The sequence below is a fragment of the Xiphias gladius genome, chromosome 4 (genome assembly GCF_016859285.1).
Source record: "Xiphias gladius isolate SHS-SW01 ecotype Sanya breed wild chromosome 4, ASM1685928v1, whole genome shotgun sequence".
Lineage (NCBI taxonomy): Eukaryota > Metazoa > Chordata > Actinopteri > Istiophoriformes > Xiphiidae > Xiphias > Xiphias gladius.
Genome location: NC_053403.1, coordinates 17,100,681 through 17,122,261, shown reverse-complemented (window position 1 = coordinate 17,122,261; position 21,581 = coordinate 17,100,681). Strand labels below are relative to the sequence as shown.

The window sequence follows — 21,581 nt, the reverse complement described above, 5'->3', positions numbered from 1 at the left end:
CATTGATTTTACTGCCCTGTGTACCATCTGGACGGACACACATTGGCCACTGTAATAGTTCATGTAGCATATAAATCCAGCTGAAACCCCACAATATACTCACACATTGCAAAAACCACCCTTCTTAACAAGCGATTCTGTCTCACATTCAGCTTTTGAGACTTGTTTTCAGTAAACAAGACAAAATGCTTCCAGTGCCAGTGGAGTGAAAATGTTGCAGTTTCCTTGTTTCAAGAATTTTCCAAAGACAGATGCATGCACTTCTATTGAGAAAATGACACACGTCACAGAAATTGATTGAATCATCTCACTGCTTTGGCAGATTTTTTGGCTTGTAATAAGAAAATAAAATTTTGGGTCTCAGTAGGAGACTAGATGCTTAATTAACCATTCAGACAATATTTGCTCAGCATCTGCCTCACCTGACAGACTTTTGGTCTCGGGAACTGAAAAAAGTGTTGGATGCAACATTTGCGTATTGTATTCTGTGTAGTGTGTCATATTGGAAGATGACCAATGCCTCATGATGTCCCAACAAAAAAAACCAAAAAACAGTAAGGTGCTCGGCATGTACACTCACTGCATCTTGACAGAGACTTAAACAATAAAAAAAAGGTCAAAACAGAAGGCGGGTGGGGCTGCATGTGAGTACTTAAGGAAAAGAGATGATCCTAACTTATTTTGTGAGTAAGCTTGTTGCTGCTGAGCACAAAGGCTGTGGAAAACTCCATCTGGCTCTTAAACCAGCAAAAACCCCGAAAAACAGAGAAAAGGCTGTTAAAAATATGTAAGAAAAATGTTTATTTATTGTTCAGTTTATATATTTACCTGATTTTACCCATGAAGTTCAGTTTATGAAGTCTCATCATGTGGAGTACTACTAAGCCTGTGAAAACAGAGGTTTAACTTATAAGTGGCCTTAGAGGAGTAAATAACCCTAGTGATGTCATTTAGTTCTTTTGGGCCTGTACTACAACTGAGAGCCTTGTTACAAACTAGGGCATGGTGTTTGAAAGACAAAGGCATTTCCCAGGTAGGGGAAGTCTAACGATAGATGCTTTTGAATTGCATTTTGGGAAATGTAGGATCCATTGTTTTCGGAGCTAACCTGCTGCTTTTATTTTTAGCATTCTTTGTTCAACGTTTCTCTTGCAAGCCTCTGACGTTTGTGGAAGTGCAGTACTGAATTGAGCACCCCTCTAAATCTGTACAGAACTTGCTGTGGAGCTGTAACGACACTTCATTCCTGTGAGAAGGCTACCTGATGCAACTTATTGCAGACATTTGCAAATTGAAGTAAATACGTTTTTCCAGTGTCTGACAACTATGTGAACTAATATCACATGGATTTAAGAAGATCAAGGATAAAATTCCTGGCACGAAGATTTGAGGCCAAACACAATTGACAGCAGGCGAGTAAACTGCACTGAATTGCTGTCAAATTGCTATGTCCACACCGATTACAGAGCAAACCGTGTCATCCAACAGTTCTATAGCTAGTCCAATCAATCAAATTGCCTGCTGGCAAAACACAGCACACAGCAGGGCAGAGGTGGGTGTTGTGAGTGGGGTGTACTGTACTAGAAAGAGACCACGGATGGGATATTTTCCTGGGATGCCGGAGGATGTACAGTAAATATAGGAAGGATTTATTGGTTACTGGAAAGCCGCTGTGATGTGGAACCTACCAAGAAGATTGGTGTTATGGCCACACACCACTTATATTACATATAATCTACATGCAACTGGATAGATGGAGCAAAGGAATATTAAAGGGGCAATTGTTGGCATTACACTCTCAAATTTGGTTGCATATTGTTTGTCTGACCCATATCACAATGGTGCACTATTTAATTTAGTTTAATTAAATTGTACATCTTAAGCACCTGTAAATGCATCTTCAGATATATGTAGAACAACCTTCTAACTGTGTGTGGTTTACATTCATTGTTTTCACAGCCAATTGAGCCACATGTTACCACGTTTCAACAGAAGCATGCATTGCCTTTTCTCTCTCCACCTGGGTCCCTTTCTGTTAATGAACATCCAGTTTAAGCTGTCAGATCAGTGTGTGTACGTGCTTTTGTGTGAGTGTGTATGCCTGCGTTGCATCCCAAGCTCCACCCAAGCCTTGGATGCCACCTCAAATCATATGCGAGGAAACACGAGAGCCATCAGATGAATTAAAATCTGTTGCTCCTCCTCCTCTCTCCATGTGGGTTTATGCATCTTTGCCACGGCCAATCCCGCAGCCTGGAGAGGAGAACGGGGATGGGGGGGGTGAGAGGAGGAGGAAGAGAGACAGGAGATGGAGGAGGAGGGGCAGGACCAGCAGCCTCCAGGGCTGGCGGCCCATCGTGCTTGTCACAGCTGGGAGGCGAGGATGGGAGGGATGGAGGGAGGAGGAGGGAAGAAATGGGGATGGAGAGGGAGGAGGTAATCCAATGAGACACAGAGAGGAGAGGCAGTGTGAGGGCAACGCCTCACAGCACCAGGAATCTCTCTCTATCTCCATCTCTCCCTATTTTCTCCCCCTTCCTCTGTCTCTGAAGCGTAAAAACCAAAGGACTCTTATCTCCCATTCAGTCTCCTCTGTATGTGGCTGAGGGCTTAAAACTGCTCTCACATTTTTAAGCCTCTCTTTCTCCTACAGTTCAAATCTCTCCATCATTTTTAGCTAATTTTGCTTCTCTACTATCTAAACGATGAATTGATGACTGAAAACCAGGATTATTTTTGTTTCTCCTGATTCTTTGGGAGACAGCATCTTTTACAGGAGTCATCTTTGTTCTTGTGCTCGCAGCTGCCGAGTGTACAGTGGCTGCTAGTGGGGAAATAGGTTAGTGTGCCTGTTCGGTGCCGGGCAGCAGAGGTGATTGAATGTTTAGTGCATGGAGGAGATGAAGAGGAGGGGGTTGCCTTTCTGGCGGTAGCGCTCTGTAGCCCTGCGACCATTTGGGAGAAGGCGACTGGCGATGCTTCCGCTGAACTCCGACCTTTAGTGAAAGTGTCAGCGACGAAATTGAGGGAGACAAAGGAAAAAGCAACTGACACAACAAATACAGACATTTTTTTTCCAGTTTTTTAGTTGCGGAGCAGGGCTGAACTGTGTGCCTGCTGTGTTTGGACACCATGGATATCAACCTTCAGTCTCACCGATTTTACTTCCCCCAGATCTACTGTGCTGAACCGGGGGCTCAGCCACAACTCACTGAGTTCAAAGTCAGGTAAGCTTCCAAGGGCAGGAAAGGTGTTTATGATCCATCAATGGATGAGAGGTCCATCACTCATTCCTGAATGGTGGAGACATCCAGGTCTTATGTCTTCATTTGCTTTTGTCAGTATCAGGTGTCGTTTAGATCCACCCAAAATGTAGCTAGATTATCTTGATTGTCCAACAGATCCCCAGCTGCTGCTGCATATGAAGCGTTCCTATGTATCATAAGCGCTGCTGTGAGCGGCTGTTTGCCCTTGCAGGGGGATGGGGATGCATGCTAATGTGTGAGCTATCTGTGCAAAAAGTGTTAGGCTCCTGGGATAAGCAGAGGGCATTGATGGCCTATGAAGGAGCTTGCCAAGTTTGGACAAATGGGGTGACAGTGCCGCAGTTGTGTTATATTTGCCATCCAGGGCCCTGTGGCCGCTGTAGCCCTCTTGTTGGCTGCCTCTGTGGCTCTTTTGTTCTCTCTGTTTGCGTCTCTCTCTTTCTTCTTCTGCTACCCTTCCGCTCCAATCAGCGCTGAAAGTGCTCAGGGTTGCTTGTTGCATCCACAGCCGACGCCTGCCGTCATGGTTGCAGAGTACTCAGACGCATGCTCAGATATGCAACAGCTTCCCTGGTCTTTGTCTTGTTGAGATGTAATTGTGCAGGATGGAGCTGTTGCATTCAGGTGTGCAAGAAGTCAGACGTGATGCTGTTTGACAACCACACAAGAAAAAGCTTGTCTTTTAACCTCAAAGAAGCACACATTATTGTTTTTGCCATATGTCCTTGTATCCATCACCATCCATCCATCTTTGGATCCATAGCTCTAGATGTCCTTGTAATCTGGTGTGCGATACATTTGACGATTCCTTCTCTAACAGCTCTGATTAGTGCAGCTTTAAGGGACTCAGCCAGAGTTTTCCCCACTAAGCAGCTTTTAGTTTGGCTGTTGCACCAGGCTGGGGCAGCTTTATGGGGCTACAGCGTGTCACTATCACGGCCTGGCCGAGCTCCCTGATGGCACCACGGGAGTCTGAGGGCGTTCACAGCATCACCAGAGGAAAGAAAAGGAAAGAAAAATACACAGCAAAAGTAAATGTGCACGCAATTTTTAACTCTCTCTATTACAAAAGAAGGAGAAAAACAGAATAGAGCTATGAATTCATCCACTTCATTAGGGTTATCCTGTGGCATGACTTAATTTATCACATTTTCAACTCTAACGTAATATCATACATGTCATACCTGTGTTTTATTTTTTGGCCAGTATGGTTATTTTCCCAGTGTTTAAAGCCTAATAAACAATTATACAGGTTCAATTCACTGCAGTCACACCTCAGTGACTTTCTGTGAAATTACCACATCAGCAAACATCAGGAAATGTCAGCAAATATCAGTGTTTGATGTGTCTGTGTGGACTGCACTTTTAATGAAAAAAAACTAGGCTTTCGCAATTTCTGGCTGTGCCTCACACCTCTCCTCTTCTTCGGTGCAAAAGGGACACATATAAAGGAGGCACACACATACTGTATATACACACACACAAACCCTATGTCCATTCACACAGATTAAAGAGGTTTAGAGTACAATGAGTTTTCACAAAAGCAATTCAAGCCCTTAAGCAATATTATTTTTCCACAAATCTCATTTTATGCAATGAATACTCAATTTAACAAGCAGAGAGGGATTTTATTGCACGCAAACACACACACACACACACACACACAAACAAACAGGCTGCTCTATCGATTTCTGTGCAGACCAACACTTTTCATATTTTTCCTAAATGATGAAGTTAATTCAGCACACTGTAAACAGAAAATGGATACAGCTACACAGCAGCATATCCATATTATTAACAAGGTGAGCTTATTACAGCTGGAGTGTGAGGGAAGAAGAGGAAGGGAGATTGGAGATAGAAAAATGAGAAACCAAGGGAGACAGAGGAAGAGAGAGGGAGAGGAGGGAAATGACATGAGAGGGAGAGAAAATGAAAGACCAGGGGAAAGAGGGGGGATGGTGAGAAAAGCAAAGCTAAGCAAAAGTAAGAGAGAGTGGATTGCAAATGTTTGAAGGAAACAGTCAGATGGATTGATGTAAAATTAGAGGATAAAGAAGAGCTGGTGTGATTGTTGGAAAAAAAATATGAAAAAATGTTTGAACACGGTTTTGGGGGGATGCTTTGCAAGGGATGCCGGGATATTGGAGACAGCCAGGGCTCCATGGTGACCGAGGTAGACCCAACCATAGTATAGCCAGATAACCATGACAACCAGTGCTGGCCAATCCATGAGAACACACATACACATACAGTATATGTATGCACAGAAATGCGCACACACACACACACACACACACAAAAAAACAGATAGAGAGGGAAGGGGAAAAGACCTTCTGCTCCAGTGCCTCCACAAGCTTCAAGCAGAAACCCAACCACCTCAGTGATGTGTTGTGCATGATTGTGTCAAAAAATAGTTTCTAAAGCAGGTCATAATTTCAGTTTTTAACGGTATACATAATTTTTCAGCTGCTTGTTATTGAGCAAAGCAGCCTATTTTGTCTGGCATGTGTTCACTTTTATTGGCAAAAAATAAAATTGTAAAAATTCCTAAAATATTTGAGAGAGAAAAAAAAAAGATGATTACTAAATCTGAATGCCAAAAAGTTCAAAAAGACATATCTCCTGTTGTTTTAGGTTCATTTCAACCAATGCTAACATTGACAATAATACCATTAGTGATGCAGCTGTGCTGAAGCTTCCTATTAGCTAGCTGTTAGCTACCAGCCATTAGCTACGTCATTAGCTCCAACCGCACAGTGATACATAGTTTTCTTTGTGTGCTGGAGCTTTAATACACATTAATAATAGGTAATGTAACTTGAATGATTTTGGCTAGTTCAACAACTGTTCACCACAGCAAAGGAATTAATTAAAAAGCAAGCATTATGCCGGGAAGCTAAAGCTAAAGCTTTTTCTTTCTGTTGTCAGCTGAGACTGTCCTGTGTGATGAGAAGGACTTCTTGCAGCCATTACAATTGGACTTTTTTGTCTCAGAAGCAAAGACAGGAGTAGAATGACAATGTTTTAATGCTGCAAATTTGTTTAGAGGTCAGGGTGGATATTTGGGTCAGCAAAGTATTTAACTGTGACAGGGGAGATTGCTTTTTGTTTTGCATTTCCTACCCACAGTCATATTTGGTTTCATCCATGACAGTGAGCTTTCCCTAACCTAATTCTTTTTTAAACGCCAACCACAATTTTTTTACCAGTCTGAACAAAGTAGATTTGGGCCTAAACCTAACTAAAATTTAACCATAGCACTGGCAGATCAGAAAATCAATAGCTTATTGTCATTTTTAGTCATTTGTAACAGTTTTGGAAGGCACTGACACACATAATGGCAACAGCATCAAATGATCTCCCTGCTGATAGCGGTGCCAACTCAGAAAAGGCTTGTATGGGTTGTTGTGGAAGCACAGTGACAAACCTTGACTAGAGACCTTTATCACCGCAGACATTTTGACTTGTTATAGAAGGAAAAGCACAGGTGAAGCGAATTTTGTTTATGATGGCCCAGCTCCACCAGTAAAGACAGTGAGCCAGCATTACAGTACCAGGACCCTCGAACTCAGCTAAATGGAATGCAGTTGTTAATGTTATCAATTACACTTGTACTTTTCCTGCTATTACATGCCACATTATCTGCTGTGGAAAAGGTTTATTTTGTTTTTCAGTTTGGAGAATTTGTGTGTGTCAAAGTATTGAGCTCTCAGATTGGTGTCAGGTTCCTCACAATTTAGCTAGAACGTCACAGGTCATTTCACATCAATTTACCTCAACATGGCCTGTGTTTAACAACAAGGAGATAAAATTCTTCCAGAAAATGAAAGGAAAGATTTGAATAAAGGATGATTGTTTTTCCCCACAAGTTGACAATGTCTGATTAAGTCAAAATGTCTTTGTATATCCACCCCCCCACACCCCACCCCAACCCAGCATATATCTCTTCAGCCCATTCACTTCATTCACCTTTACAGCCTTAGACTTAAATCCCAGAGCCACTGTAATGCAAGTTATTGCTTGAGGATTATGTCTTGGGTTGATGGAAAGGCTTTCTGTTTTTCGGGATTCCCAGAGGAGATCAAATGTCTGTATTATTCCCTCAGTGGAATGTGCTGTGACAGATTAGAGATGGTGCCCACTGCACATGCATGTCAAACATGAGAAAGCACTGCTGGAAATTTTTGAAACATTCTGGGTCATTGAATCCACTGACTGATCATTTGTGGCACAAATAGGAACGGCACACGTCCGCATGCCCACCATGGCACTGTATATTTTTCAAAGGAGGATGAGTCTGCCAATTACAGATGCTTATGAGTGTGTGTTATGTGGACTATCACGTCCTACTGTAGTCTGCAATGGAGAACACTTAACCTAATGGCTTTGAGCAAACGCTCAACTGTAAAATGGATCACATGTAAACATGTCTGCGGTGTGTGTGTGTGTGTCTGTTTGGGTTTGTGTGTGAGGCTCCATAGTAAGTAGCAGCAGTTAAATGGCATCATAGGGGAGAGAGAGCTCAGCCTCAGGGCATCTCCAAAGCTTCCTTTCTCCTTCCCGCCACTCTCTCCTTCTTTCCTTTCTTCTTCCATGATTGAGGAAGTGTTTCTTTTAGGCAGTCTGAGTGTTAATGCTCCAGCTATGCTCTGACCTACAGTCTTCTCTGCTGGGAAATTTTTTCCCCTCTGTCAAATGGAGATGCATGCATTTTTTAAAGCCACCCCCGCTTTTCTCTGTACTCCATATCTTATGTATCTCTCTGCCTCCTTGATTTATCTGTCTGTCTTAATTTTTTTTCTCTTCTCCCATTTTCCTCTTCTACCTTTAGTTTCTCTCTTTGTCCCTTGGTTGTTCCCTGTTTTTTCTTGCTCCTTTTTCTTGCACTCTTTTCCGCTCAGCATGGGGTCCGAACATCTCGGTCCAACCATTTGATTTGTAGGCCCATGCCAGGGCTGACTGGGAGAATGATTGACCTCTGCATGCACGCACATTCAGCAGTGGAAGTCAACAAAGTTTGATCCCTCTAATATGTTTACAGTAACGCTCAGCTTCAGTTGGAGGTAGCAGAGGATGGCCTGAAGCTCTAGACTTGGTATTAAACATTCCAGCAAACGCTCATTAAGCCGAGATCAAGATTCCCATGAAGAGCAACCTAGACAGGAATGTCTGGCTCTTTGCTGGACTCGCAGCGTTTCTTGCTGAAAAAAAAGATATAGCTGGAGCCAGTAGCAAGTTAGCTTAGCTTAGCGTAAAAACTGGAAACAGGGGGAAACAACTGGCCTTGCTCTGTCCAAAGGTAAAAAAAAAAAAAAATCTATCAACGTGTTGATATGACCTTTAATATGATCAATCAATCAATGTAAAGCTCACTTATTAACATGTTTTATCTTAAGATTTAGAGGTGCTTTTTAAATAGTTAGACAGAGTCAGACTAGCTGTTTCCCCATGCTTCCAGTCTATATCCTAGGCTAAGCTAACTGGCTGCTGGCTATAGCTTCATATTTAATGGACAGACATGAGAGTGGAATCTTCTCATTTAACTCTCGACAAGAAAGCGAATAAGCCTATTTTGCAAAATGTCAAATTATTCCTTTAATATGATCCTCATGCACAAGATTCAGATCTTGTCTGTATGCAACTTATCAGATCTCAGCTGTGAGTCACATCAGATAAACGTGTTTGTTTTAATGCTGCAATCAATTCATCAGGGATCTATTGACCATGTGTTGTGTCTGCCGATGCTTCTGTTATGTCGGAGGATTTGGCCGTCCTTGCAGAGACATAAAGGACCATCCCAAGTCTAAATCCTCCACTGCTGAGGCTCTCAGTTATTTTCCACTCTCTCTTCTGTCTCTCTGATATAAGCCAAGCGAGGTCAGACACAGACAGACGTCTTCTCCTACTGATGGGAGGATAAGTGGGAAGGGTGCAAGACGATGTAAGGATAACAGTTAAGAGCTAAGACCAAAGTATGCTTGCCAACTCCTTTTAGACCTTTTGTACCAACAATTTTACTGATGTTGCAACACACCTTCACGAGTTTTAAAATTTTTCAGCGTGCCTCAAAACCAGTCAGAAATCAACATCTTCTTTCAAAACCTCTGACACACCACTTAAACTCTAATCTCAGAGATTTTATATCCATCACACTTAATAATGCATGCAGGTGTTGGCCTAACATAAAAGTTGAGAGCACCTGATCTCACATTAAAACCCCTTGATTCAGCCCTCCCCAGCAAGATTTCCCCACTGCTGTGCTGCTTTTTCAGAGTCTCAGTATTAGTGCTTGGAGTTAGGGAAAATCTTAAATGCTTTATGCGATCTTGTGGAGCAGCAGTAAAAGGAACCTCATCCTTGCACTCTCTTCACAGGCTCTCAGCTGGAATTAAACCATAAATTCAGACCTGTTTCATGGGACTAGAACATGGCTTTATTCCTTGTGTCCGTTCCATCTGACCTCCTTGGACTGTCAGAGACGTTTAAGGCGTTTTTAGTGGTTTGTGAAGAGAACATCAAAACTACCCAGGGAAAGCCAACATGAACAGTAGAAACATCAAATAGTTATAAATATGCTTTACGGTCTGCAGAATCTGTAGCGTCTGCCTTCGAGGCGATGGGGCAGTCGTTAGAACTCATACAGTATTTCATAGCAGTACATAGACTGACTTTCACACACTTGGACACACTTTCACATATGGATGCATACACCTGTGCTAATAACCTGTGCCTCTTGAGACAGTTATTTGATGATCAGAGGGTGAGACAGGACACTGTGTAGTATTGTTGCAAAGTAAGTGGGGTCTATAATTAAAGACTGTCTCAAGGCTGTTGCTGTTTTCTTATTCATATCTCACTGCTCATTCATCTTTTCTTTACTGCCATATTTTCTAGGCCAAGCGAATATTCCACTCCAGTTGTCATGCCAACAGATTAGCGTGCTCTTGCATGGTCTGAGCAGTCATCAGTAGAATCTAGGAGTGTGTGTAAGTGTTTGTGTGCATGTGATGTTCTGTGTGTGTGTGTGTGTGTGTATGTGTGTGTGTGGGTTCTTCTTTGCAGGGTCTTCAGGCTCTGTCATACTTTCAAATACACACAAGTTGAGTACACTCAAGTGCATGCACACACACGATCAGGAACACACTGTTTGATTACTTGGTTTGGAATTACTCTTCTAACTGACTTCACATCACATAGAGTTGTTCAGCATCAAAAATAAATATGGAAATTAATTCTGTATTACACACATTAACTGCAAAGGTCTTGACTTGTAATGGTGGGTTAGAATGTGGTGAAATATATGTGTTTTCCTTATTTTCCCAAAGTCCTCTAGGGACCTTGAATACCTCTACCAAATTTTATGGAAATCTATCCACTAGTTGCCAGGATAAGACACTCTAAAACTCAGTCACTGTCATAGCAGTTTTGAGCCAATCCATCATATGTAAAGTTACTGTATTTCACTGACTAACTGAAAAATTTGTCCTGCCATCGGAGTTACAGAAAATGTCAGGGAATCGCCAAAGTGAGTAGGATTTATCCCCAAAAACCTTGAATACCTGTACCAAATTTTATGGCAGCCAGTCCAAAAGTTGTGGAGATATTTCACTCTGAACCGCAAATGTAACCTAAGTCACCCTCATGGTACCACCAGAGAAAAAATCAGGGGATCTCCAAAGTCATTAGACTGTCTGAACCACATTGGATGGATTGCCATGAAGAGATATAATTGCCTGGTACAAAGTGGTGGGAACATTGCTATACCTCTACTGGGCTAAAAACCCAAATAAATGCAGTTTGTAATCCATGGGTTAAAACATGCAAAAACACTGGCATGTGTTTTTATGTTTTTACTTTCTGGGTATATTATATTGCCACTCTAACTGTGCCATTGGTCTAAAACAGTACACAGTTTGCTAAATCAGCTTGCACAATCGCCTGCAAAAATTGGGCCAGAGAGATGATTTTAAACTCTGGGTCCACCGAGATGGAGTTTTAAAACCATTGTTCTATTTTGGTTCTAATATGCAGTGTCATATCCAGCAGTAATACTATTCCTCAGTTACATTACAGCTTTCCCATGAACCATCTTTTCCGTTTGGTCACAAGACTGTCTGTCCTAAACTATTACATTTGCAAAAGCACACAGTGAATGACTATGATTTCTGCACATATAAAACTTGTAATCTAATTCAGACAGGTTAGTTATTTTTAGAATTTTCCTTGCAAGTTGAGCAATTTGGGTTGTTTTATAACTGTTTGTATCAGAGCCAGGAGGCTGTTTGAAAGTCTGCTGTCAGGGCAGGCCCATTTTTCTCTCTTCTGAGTCTTCTGTCTCTTTTTAGTCTCCCTACTTCATTTTTTTTACCACGCCCCCAGACCCCCCCAAATCCCCCATCCCCCACCACCACCACCATAACCTCAAATACGCAAGCAAGCAAGCTGCTTATGTAACTGGCCTGCAAGCTAGCCTGACAGTTTACTTTCTTCCAGACCATTTTTCACAGATATGTGCATACACATCCTCACATAAACACACAATGATCTATTCCACGGAAAGTTGTGCACACAAACACACATCACAGTGCTATACTTGGGCCTCCCTCTTACAGAAATAAATGGGGGCATTTGTTTTGGAAAGTAGAAAGAGTCCAACTACTATTTCACTTGCAGGTACTGCTGAAGATAGAGGGCCTATTGTGGATCACCATTGTCAATGTGTTCAAATCAAATATCACATAGGCATTTCTACTGGATCAGAATTACATTTAATTTTTATTTCAGAGGGAATTTTTTTTTTTACAATATTCAGACACATACTTTTTTACCACTAAGGTTTTAACATATACACAGTCTTCTGTTACAGACACTATGGTTTTTCTCATTAACAACTCAATTAATAATGTGTAAAGAGGGCCACATCTTAAAATTTAAACTCCTACTGTAATTATAGTGGGCGTATAACTCTCTTTTATTTTTAATATTACTTCAATTTTTTGAACTTTAAATGGCAGTTGTGTCCTGCTGTCTCAACTGATCCTGGCCTACTCTGATCAGTTATACTAAATTAACTAATGATTTTGACATCTCATTAGGTGACTGCAGATCCTTATAGTCCCAAGGCCATTTCCTTAAAAAAAAAGCGTGAGTAGTTCAAAGATATAAAGTTGTAATCCACTGTAGTTGAATATGATCAGATTACTTGACACAGGTCCTAAGAGAGGGTAACACCGCTTTGTGAAATTAACATGAAACTTATAGAAACACATCTTATGCTATCTGTGCTATGGTGTAAGAATAACTGATTTTTAAAAGCAAGATTTTTTGCCAATACCACAAAATCAACCATTTGCTGTATCAAAGGTCCAGACTCCAGTCGCACCAGAAAGTGGTGCAGGAAAATCCATGTTTCTTCACGAAATATTCGATAATAGCTTGGGGAATTAGGCCTAACCACGTATCCCTATCCATGTATTCCTATAGCCTGCTATACATAGTGCTAAGTAACAATAAATCCCCAAGTGTCTCTTTGTTTTTTGTGCTGTGATATTTACTCCCCCACTAGCAGTTTGCTTTAGAGATTGCACACATGGCTGACATCCACCACAGCAAGATCTAGTTTCACAGAAGCTGCAGCAGCAGCAACTGGGACAAACTCTTTCTGTCACTGATAATGCATCTTTCCTGAAGTAACAATCAACAGCAGATGAGTGTCGATCTGTTCACACAAATAATAATGAGACAAATCTATTCTTGTATTAGTGACTCAGATACAAGCAGAAATTAACGTCATTTAATATATACAGCCACAAAGTGGCTCCTCCTTATGCCAATTGGCCCCTTTGGTTGGATTGCAGTGCCGATTTAGCTCAATTTATCCCATTTTCTATGAAAGCTGTGGTTTAGCTCAGTCTCACTTGCTAATGTAGCTTTGCCCTGGCATGCTTATAAATGTTTAAGCTGTCAAGCTTTGCTCTATGCGGCTTGGATGTTTCATGCAGATGATGCTCACTCGCGCGGAAACACACACACACACACACATACATGCGTATGCATATACAAGAAGTTTCATTATGCATCACTTTTGGCCAGTTTGCACGCAGAGGATTCTCCATCATTTTCCTCCTGTATAGGAAAACAGAGAGCATTTTGTAAAGGAGTTAAAAAAAAAGACAAACAGTTTTAAACAATTGTTCTGCCAGCTAACGCTCGGGATTTGGCTGTTCCCTCGAAGCAGCAGGCTGTGGGACAAAAAGACACTCTCTGTGATCCGCATTCCTCTTCTTTCATTGCTACTGAACCACAAATACAAAAGATCTTTACCACCTCAAGGTATACAGTGATCAAGTGTAGTGACTCAGCAACAGTGATGGACAAATGGGCTGCATATTGTTAAATCCTAAATGGATTTACTGTCTTGTCATTTACCTGAAGGGACTGTGTAAATTAATGTCTCCTTAAAAGCTTGTAAAGGTGACAGGAGAGATGGGAATGAATGAGACCCAGACTCATAGTCTGCAGACAGTAATATTGGCCAGGACTGTTGGAGCTAAATCGTAGACTGGAAAATAATGGAGTTGATTGTTTTGTATCAAGATCGCTGCTGAAGTGTGTATTGACTGTATTTAGGCTGAGAGAACAGGACTGTTGTTTTTGCAAATGAGAAGCAACAAATTACAGTCTGTACATACAGTCTGCATATGTGCCATTTCACCAAACTTGGCCGAAGAGCCTCACACTATACTGACTGTATATCAAGTATTTTCATGAATTAAATGTGGAGAGTAAGTGTTTTAAGAGGTGTTATGTTTAAGTGCATTTGTAAACTTAAAAGTGCATTACTTATAAAATCTATAGCCTGGCATCCTCCTTTATCTCTTTTTAACAAGTTTTACTATGTGCGCTACCTGTTATTATGGTGTACATATATTTCCTGATAGCCTGTCATTTCAGGCATTAGAAATGGGCTATAGCTCTGTGTTGCTTTGATTTTCATGTTGTTTTCAGTGTGTCCGTCTCTCTTGTTGGTGGTGATTCATCAGGCGGTTCGCTATGTATTAACCTCCTGTTCTGGATTCAGCAGCATCACTGGTCAAGCTAATCCATCAAATCAGTTTAGGACATGTTGATCTCCTTACGACGGTCACTGCTGCCCACTGGCAGTTTTCCATTGAAGGACAAAATTGTCTGTCAGTTTGTTTGCTTGTGTTAACATTAAAAAAAAAAAAAGAAAATTTCTTTCTCTGTCATCAGAAAAAGCAGAACCTGACAATGGGAGTTTGAAACAGGTGGTTGATGGTGTTTGATGAAATATCACAGTATGTTATGTGAAGGCATCAGTTTTGTTATTATGCATTGTTTGCATCTTTGTATGTCCTTAATAATGACTTTTCCTGATTTAAGCTTTGTTTGGTCTGTAAATCATTGCTGAGCTGAAAAACATTGCAGCCATGAATTATGAGGTAAGAGGTCATTTCATTAACACAAAACCCTTATTTGGTTGCTACAGTTGTCTATAACCTGTTAAGGAGCACATAAGGTGTGTGCTTTATAACAGCACTCTGTGTCAACACTGTTGACAAATGAGACATTGAACTGAGAAAGAGTAAGCTTGCCTCTAATTGCAAACCAAACCAAGAAATACACCCAAAAATTAAATTGTTTGAGACTGCATCACCAGAAAGAAAAGCTGCTACTTATTTTGCCTTGTCCCTTTAGCCATATATATTCTGAGATGCTCAGTTTCACAAATGTAAAGATTTGTTTGTTGATTGCTATCTTTTGTGGGAAGAGTGAGAGTGTCTTGATGTTGTCACATTTCATCTTGTTGCAGCATCTTGGGGACCAATTTTCAAAATCACATCAAAATGTATGTGATTTTCAAATTCTTCAAATGACTCTCATGAGCTTTCCTCTGAGATTTGCTATTGAAATCCAAAGGCAACTAACGGGGGTCCTTAATTCCAAAAAACATTTTCAGCTTGAACATCTGTACATCATAATGACTTATCTTGTCTCATGTAGTTTTTTTTTTTTTTTTAACTTCATTTAGGTTTTCTTTATTTACCTAAGCAATTTCAAGCAAAAGACAAATTTCCACTGGTGTGGATAGTAAAAAGATCCCAAATGTGTTTCTGTTCATCAACATGATGTGAGCACTGCCAAGAGATAACAGCCCAATCATTGCAGTAACAGTCACAAAGTCTGTCCGACTAAAATGCACAACATTGCCAGTCTGATTTTTGGTGAAAGAGCGCAGTATACTGTACTTGCTGCAGGATGTAATTTAAAGAGATTCATGCAGATAAAGTGTTTTTGTAGAAACAAAGGTTTGACTTTCAGGCTTGCAGTTAAAGTTGAATTCACACACTAAGGCAAGACCAGTTGATGCATGTTTGATTGGTCATGTTTCCTTGTAGAAAACCATTTTAATTTAAATTTCCTGCCCTTTTTTGTCCATCATAACATCCCCTGGACAACTTTTTCAAGCCAATTCTTTTTGAACCTGGGCCATCTATGTTTTCGTTACCTAAGCATTCCTCCTTCACCCAAACTGGGGCGTAGATTAAGAATATGAATCTATACTGTATTATACTCTACTACTATACTGTACTGCCCTATACTGAATATACCCAAATTTGCATGCAGCAATGTGCATGTGTTTCTATTTCGGGGAGAATTTTCTTTGTTGTTTGTGCACTGCTGCCTTGAGCATGGAGATCCCGGAAAGTGGAGCAGCACAATAGCTTTGATGTTTTGATGTCTGCAGGGTGGTGTGGGAGCTGCAGCCCGCCTGCTGTGTGGACAGAGACTGAGACGTATACAAGGCCCTCGTACAGCACAGATTAGTGTAAGAGACAGACTAGGACCCACACGTGAAAACACTCAAAGCTACACACACTAACGGGAGTGTGAGATAGCACCATAAATGTACATGAGAGAATGGAGGGACAGTAATACACTTTTCTATGTAGCTAATGGTATTAAGATTTTAGTTAAGACTCGCCTTCTGGGTGGTGCTGATTTATAGAAACACAGCAAAATGAATGGAAACTGTTGAGCATGTCAAACATCCACTCGCATTTTCATTGAAATTCTAAATAGATATGTACTTTAATGACACAACAGCAGTAAGGTATATGTAAATGTGAGAATTCTCACCAATACTGTTATGCAAAATGCCATTACCAAGAAGTTATTGTGCTAAATTGAGATTCCGCCTCCTTCTGTTTTTGGCAGTTCATCAGCAAAAGAGAGGATCAAAGTGATAATTATGTTTCAAGATTCAGGGGTTTGTTATGTGTATATTTCTAACCACATTTCACTTTCCTCTGCACGTGTGTGTGTTTTTTTTCTACCTGTGTTTCCTCCTGTGACAGCTCGTCGTAGGGCCGTTCATCTCAGATCAGAGGAGTGATGTTAGCAGAGTAACTTTAGTGTAGGCAGACAGGAAGTTTGGCACGAGAAATAGATGAATAATTGATGTGTTTATCGTTGGTCATTAATCTGACCTTACATAAACACACTAACCTATTAACTTAACATGTTTGATGCTGAAAAGCTAATGCAAACCCTAATAATAGTGATAGTATAATATTATTTTGTGATAAAGTAATTTAAGCTACAAAATCAGGCTGTGTGGGACACTGTAGGATACATGTGGCGTTTTCACCATCAATTTTCTGCTTTCCTGAAAGGGAATGGACTCTAGAGATTCTACTGCATGCATTTTTTAGATTTTAGTGGTTTGAGACTGAAGATCTTCTTTTCTGTTCTGAACCAGTTCATCAAAGTCAGCAGTTGCAGACCTGAAATTCAGAGTCTGGGAGAAGAGCTGCAGCCATAATTTGCGCAATGCCCACCATTTATTTCTCATGCATGCAGTTGCTCTCAGTGTTTGTGTTGCGTTCAATATCCTGTGTCTGTAGTGTTAAATATTTACACTGTCAGGGTTATGTTGTGATGTTGGAAGACATTGAGGGATGAGATTATAATTGATACAGGCCTGAAAAATTACAGTTTCAGGGTCCAGTCGGAACAGCGGGGCAGGAGCAAGCACCTTTTACACTTGTATATATGATTGCCCTGCATCAATCATCCTGCTCTATGATTGGACCACATCTTTGGAAGTGGCTGGAGGAGAGGATTCCTGAGCAGCTCTCTGAGATCTCTGTTTCTTGAATTTACTGTAGCACCAACCGGACATCAGCAGACCAAGGCAGATGGCATTTAAAGTGTGTGTCTGTGTCCTGTGCTTGCATACAGCATGTGTGGGCATGAGTGTGTGCTGTCAAGGTAAATTCAGAGATCTATGATTTATTCATGTGCTGCAGAGCAATTGTTAATTGTCCAACGATTGTGGCGTGGCGCAAATCTAAACTACTGTAGGTTCCTACATTTGTGTACACATGAATGTAAGAGTGTGTATTTTTGTGTGTGTGTCTTACAACTGTCAGTCTGAAAAAACTTGTTTTCTTGTTGCCTCAGCTCCTTCACAGCTTCTATCTCTCTCTTTCTCTCTCTCTCTCTTTTCTCCAACACTCCATCTCCTTCTCCCTGTCTCTTCCATTTTTCCTGCTCAAGTCTGTTTTAGCACAAGAACCTCATTTATTCATGCTTCTGGGCCCTCAATGCCATTTTCAGCTAGTTGCCAAGAACTCCTATTTAAAAATTAACAGAGTCGACAAGTTAAAGAAAATAAATTAAACACACAGTTGCCCTGCTGGTGCTGGTCTCAAATGTGTGCACATCAAAACCACTAGTGCAAGATAACGTGGGTGTAGAAAGTATGACACAACCTGAAAGAAAGTTATTTATACCTCTGTCTTAAAATGCATGCAGGAAGGTAGTATATGGACCTTTTTTTCTTTTGTTTTGTTACTTGAATGGATTCTGGTCCTTTAAGTTTCAGCTGCTTCTTACAGCACTCCTAGGCAAGCTAGTATTTTTTTTTTAATCTTAATATTACCCTGGTGCTTCTTTTCATGAATATTTATCTTTAGAAAGGATAAATGTGTTGCAATTTGATGCTATGTTTGCACAATAAAGACACACTCATGTGTAGTGAACATTCCTTATTCTGTACCTTACCAAGACATATTTAGGTAATTTCCATCCCAGAATGGAGTCACTTCGCCCAAAGTGGGATGAAAAATTTCAAAATTTCAGTGCATTAAAATCTCTCTCCCATTTAAAAGAATAGTTAAACATTTTGGAAAACTGGCTTATTTGCTTTTTTTGCTGCCAGTTAGATAAAAAAGTTGGATACCCCTGTTGTGTCTGTGTATTAAGTATAGAGCTAGAGCCTGGAGGCTCTATAAATTGAAGCGGTGGGAAACAGCTAACCTGGCTCTATTAAAAATTCCAAAATACTAATATTACTTATAGTACTTACAAATTAACACTTTGTAATGTGCTTGTTTTTTCCGCACACAAACATAAATGTAACAAGAAGACTAAGAATCTACAGCCAAGCTAGCAGCTTTTTGAGCCCCTGCTTAGATACAGTGGTGCTTTTAGCTAAATGCTATCATCAGCATGCTAATACGCTCACAATGACAACACAATCATGCTAATTTTGTTCACCATCTTTGTTTTGCTGTGTTAGCTCACTAACCTTTGCTAACAAGTACAGCTGAGGCTGGTGGGACAGTCGTTAGGGGGATCACCAAAATTATTACAGTTCATCCTAAGGTAGACATGAATGGGTGTACCAAAGTTCCTGGCAGTTTATCCAATACTTCTCAAAACATTTTATTCAAATGTCAACCACATTGTTGCACCATTTCTAGAGCCATGTCACTAGCATGGCTAAAAACCTGGACAATTTGCAGTTTTAGATGGTTTTAATGTGCTGGAACTATTTTTTGATAAATAAGAGTTTATCCATCAGTTTATCCTGGGTGTATTTTTTAAACAGAGCCAGGTTAGGTGTTTTCCCCTGCTTTCACTCTTTATGCTAATCTAAGTTAACCTCCTCCAGGTTCCAGCTCTGTACTTAGCATACAGACATGAGAGGTGGTACCCTATCAGTCTTCTTCTTCCTGGCAAGAAGGCAAACTTCCCAAAACGTCGAACTATTGCTTTCACAGTATCCCTCAATATATCATCCTCATCATCATGTTTAATGCACTGCTGTCTTTCACTGTATCTGATGCTACATCTAGAAGCCCAGACTTTTTCTCTTTTTTCTTTTTTCTCTCCTTCTCTGACACAGCTCTTCCGCTTGGCCTCAGGGTTTGATCCATTAATTTTAGCCTGGCAAAGAGGCAAAGACACAGATGGGACCCTTCTTGTCAGTCTCATTTGCAAGTCAGAATTGTTTCTCTGTTCTCCCCCTGTGTTTTTCTCCACATCCCTCATATACATGTACCTTGCACCTTCTATGTTCCTCTTCACTCTGCAGAGCTTCTGCGTGTGAACTGTGTCTTTAAAACACGTGGTAAAGGTCATGAAACTCCTCGTAATGGGCATTGCTGTTTACAGTATACAGAAGTGTGTTTGTGCGTGCGTGTATGTGTGTGTTTGTGTTTGTGCGTGTGTGTGTGTGCATGTAAATTTGTTAAAGTGAGGTAAAGTGGAGAGAGCAGGAGCCTCAGTGATTATGATAAACGCAGTCAGATGGACAAACAAGCAGCACAAACATTAGAGGCCACATACCCACACACAAACACACACACACACACACACACACACACACACACACACACACACACACACACACACACACACACACACACAGGCACACGCACATTACAATCACCTCTCATCAAGAAACACCAACAGATGCTGGACAATCACTTGATTACATTTGGATGAGACTATTAGCGTAACACAGGATTAGAGGGCTGAGTTGTTGTCCTGTTCACTGTAATTATCTCACTTATATCCTCAGACAAATAAACAGCATCCAGTTTTGTCTTTAAAGGACAATTTGAACTTAAAAACACTATCAGATAATGCTATGAAGATAAATGATGTACTTTCATTTTCATGCAGAAAACGTATCTACGCAGTTGATTGTAGCTTCTGAGCTTTATTAAACTTAGCAAGTCAGTAACTTGAGAAACACTCTGGACATTATATTGTCCAGAGTGTTTCTTTTCTTTTTTCTATTATGCTCGAACAGCATAAGAATATCCAAGGGTGGATTTCCCTTAAACCAGTTGTTTCACCCACAATCTGTCCATAATGAACTCTCTCTTTCTCTTCTCTGTGTGTCTCTTCCACTCCCAGTGAGCAGAGTATCTGCCAGGCGCGGGCCTCGGTCATGGTCTACGATGACACCAGTAAGAAGTGGGTGCCCATCAAGCCTGGACAGCAGGGATTCAGCCGTATCAACATTTACCACAACACTGCCAACAACACGTTCAGAGTGGTCGGTGTCAAACTGCAGGACCAGCAGGTAACAGTCAGTGCACACAGGCTGCAGCGTAAGAGAAGTGAAGATAGGGTGTTAATAATTTCATCCCTTCAATCACTAGACAAAGAGACTTTATCGCTCTGCCGGAGGATTGTGACACACAGAACATTCAGGCCAAGTAACGTGCACGAAACAATATACTGTAGTTGTCATCTCTGAAAGAAATTAAACAGGAAAATATTGTTGTTTAAAACAGAAAATTGTGCAAGTGTACACCTAATTATTATTCTTTTAGTCTCTGTATGTGTGTGAGTGTTTTTGTGCGTGTGTGTGTGTGTTTATGTGCGTGCGTGTGTGTGTGTGTGTATGTGTGTGTGTGTGTGTGTGTGTTTGAGTTTGTGAACTCACAGACTCACACACACATACACTCACATTTAGTTAGCGCTAATCCTTCTTCACCGTGACTTGACTGGAATATTTTTCCTGTCAGTCTCCAAGAGCAGCATCTCGTTAGCACTCATCTCTCCTTAGTTGTGTTTATGTGTGTAGTGATGAGACACAAAACACAGTAACATCGGGTTTATCAGACACAGTAGTAATCAAAACAGAATCGAACTAACAACAGCAAAAATGATTGAAAATAGTAGAAGACATACAAATAACCATAAAATTACACATGAAATAAAATAAACTACAGTCTTGCTGCCTTTAAAGTTATAATCCTTAAGATCTTCGTGGAATCAAATCCCATTTTAAATACTATTTATTATCTGATTTTTCTGCAACAACCGTTTAATGTATTTACATTCAGTAATTACCTCTCTATATAGTAATTTTTATTTATAGTTAAGGAGTCAACTATTACAACACTGGATACAAATTGCCTACCAAAGCAATGAAAGTATTACAAAGACTGCTAAAATATCGCTAAATATGACTGCTAAAATATTTGG

General features: G+C 40.6%; 1 protein-coding gene across 2 annotated transcripts in view; it reads left to right on the top strand.

Moving 5' to 3' along the window:
- evlb (Enah/Vasp-like b) overlaps positions 1-21,581 on the top strand; it is a 45,676-nt gene that overhangs the window by 9,012 nt on the left and 15,083 nt on the right. For both annotated transcript variants that reach the window (XM_040124469.1, XM_040124468.1), the window contains exon 2: positions 20,502-20,670. In XM_040124469.1, coding sequence (XP_039980403.1) covers positions 20,502-20,670 — 169 coding nt within the window. The remainder of the gene's footprint in view (positions 1-20,501; positions 20,671-21,581) is intronic.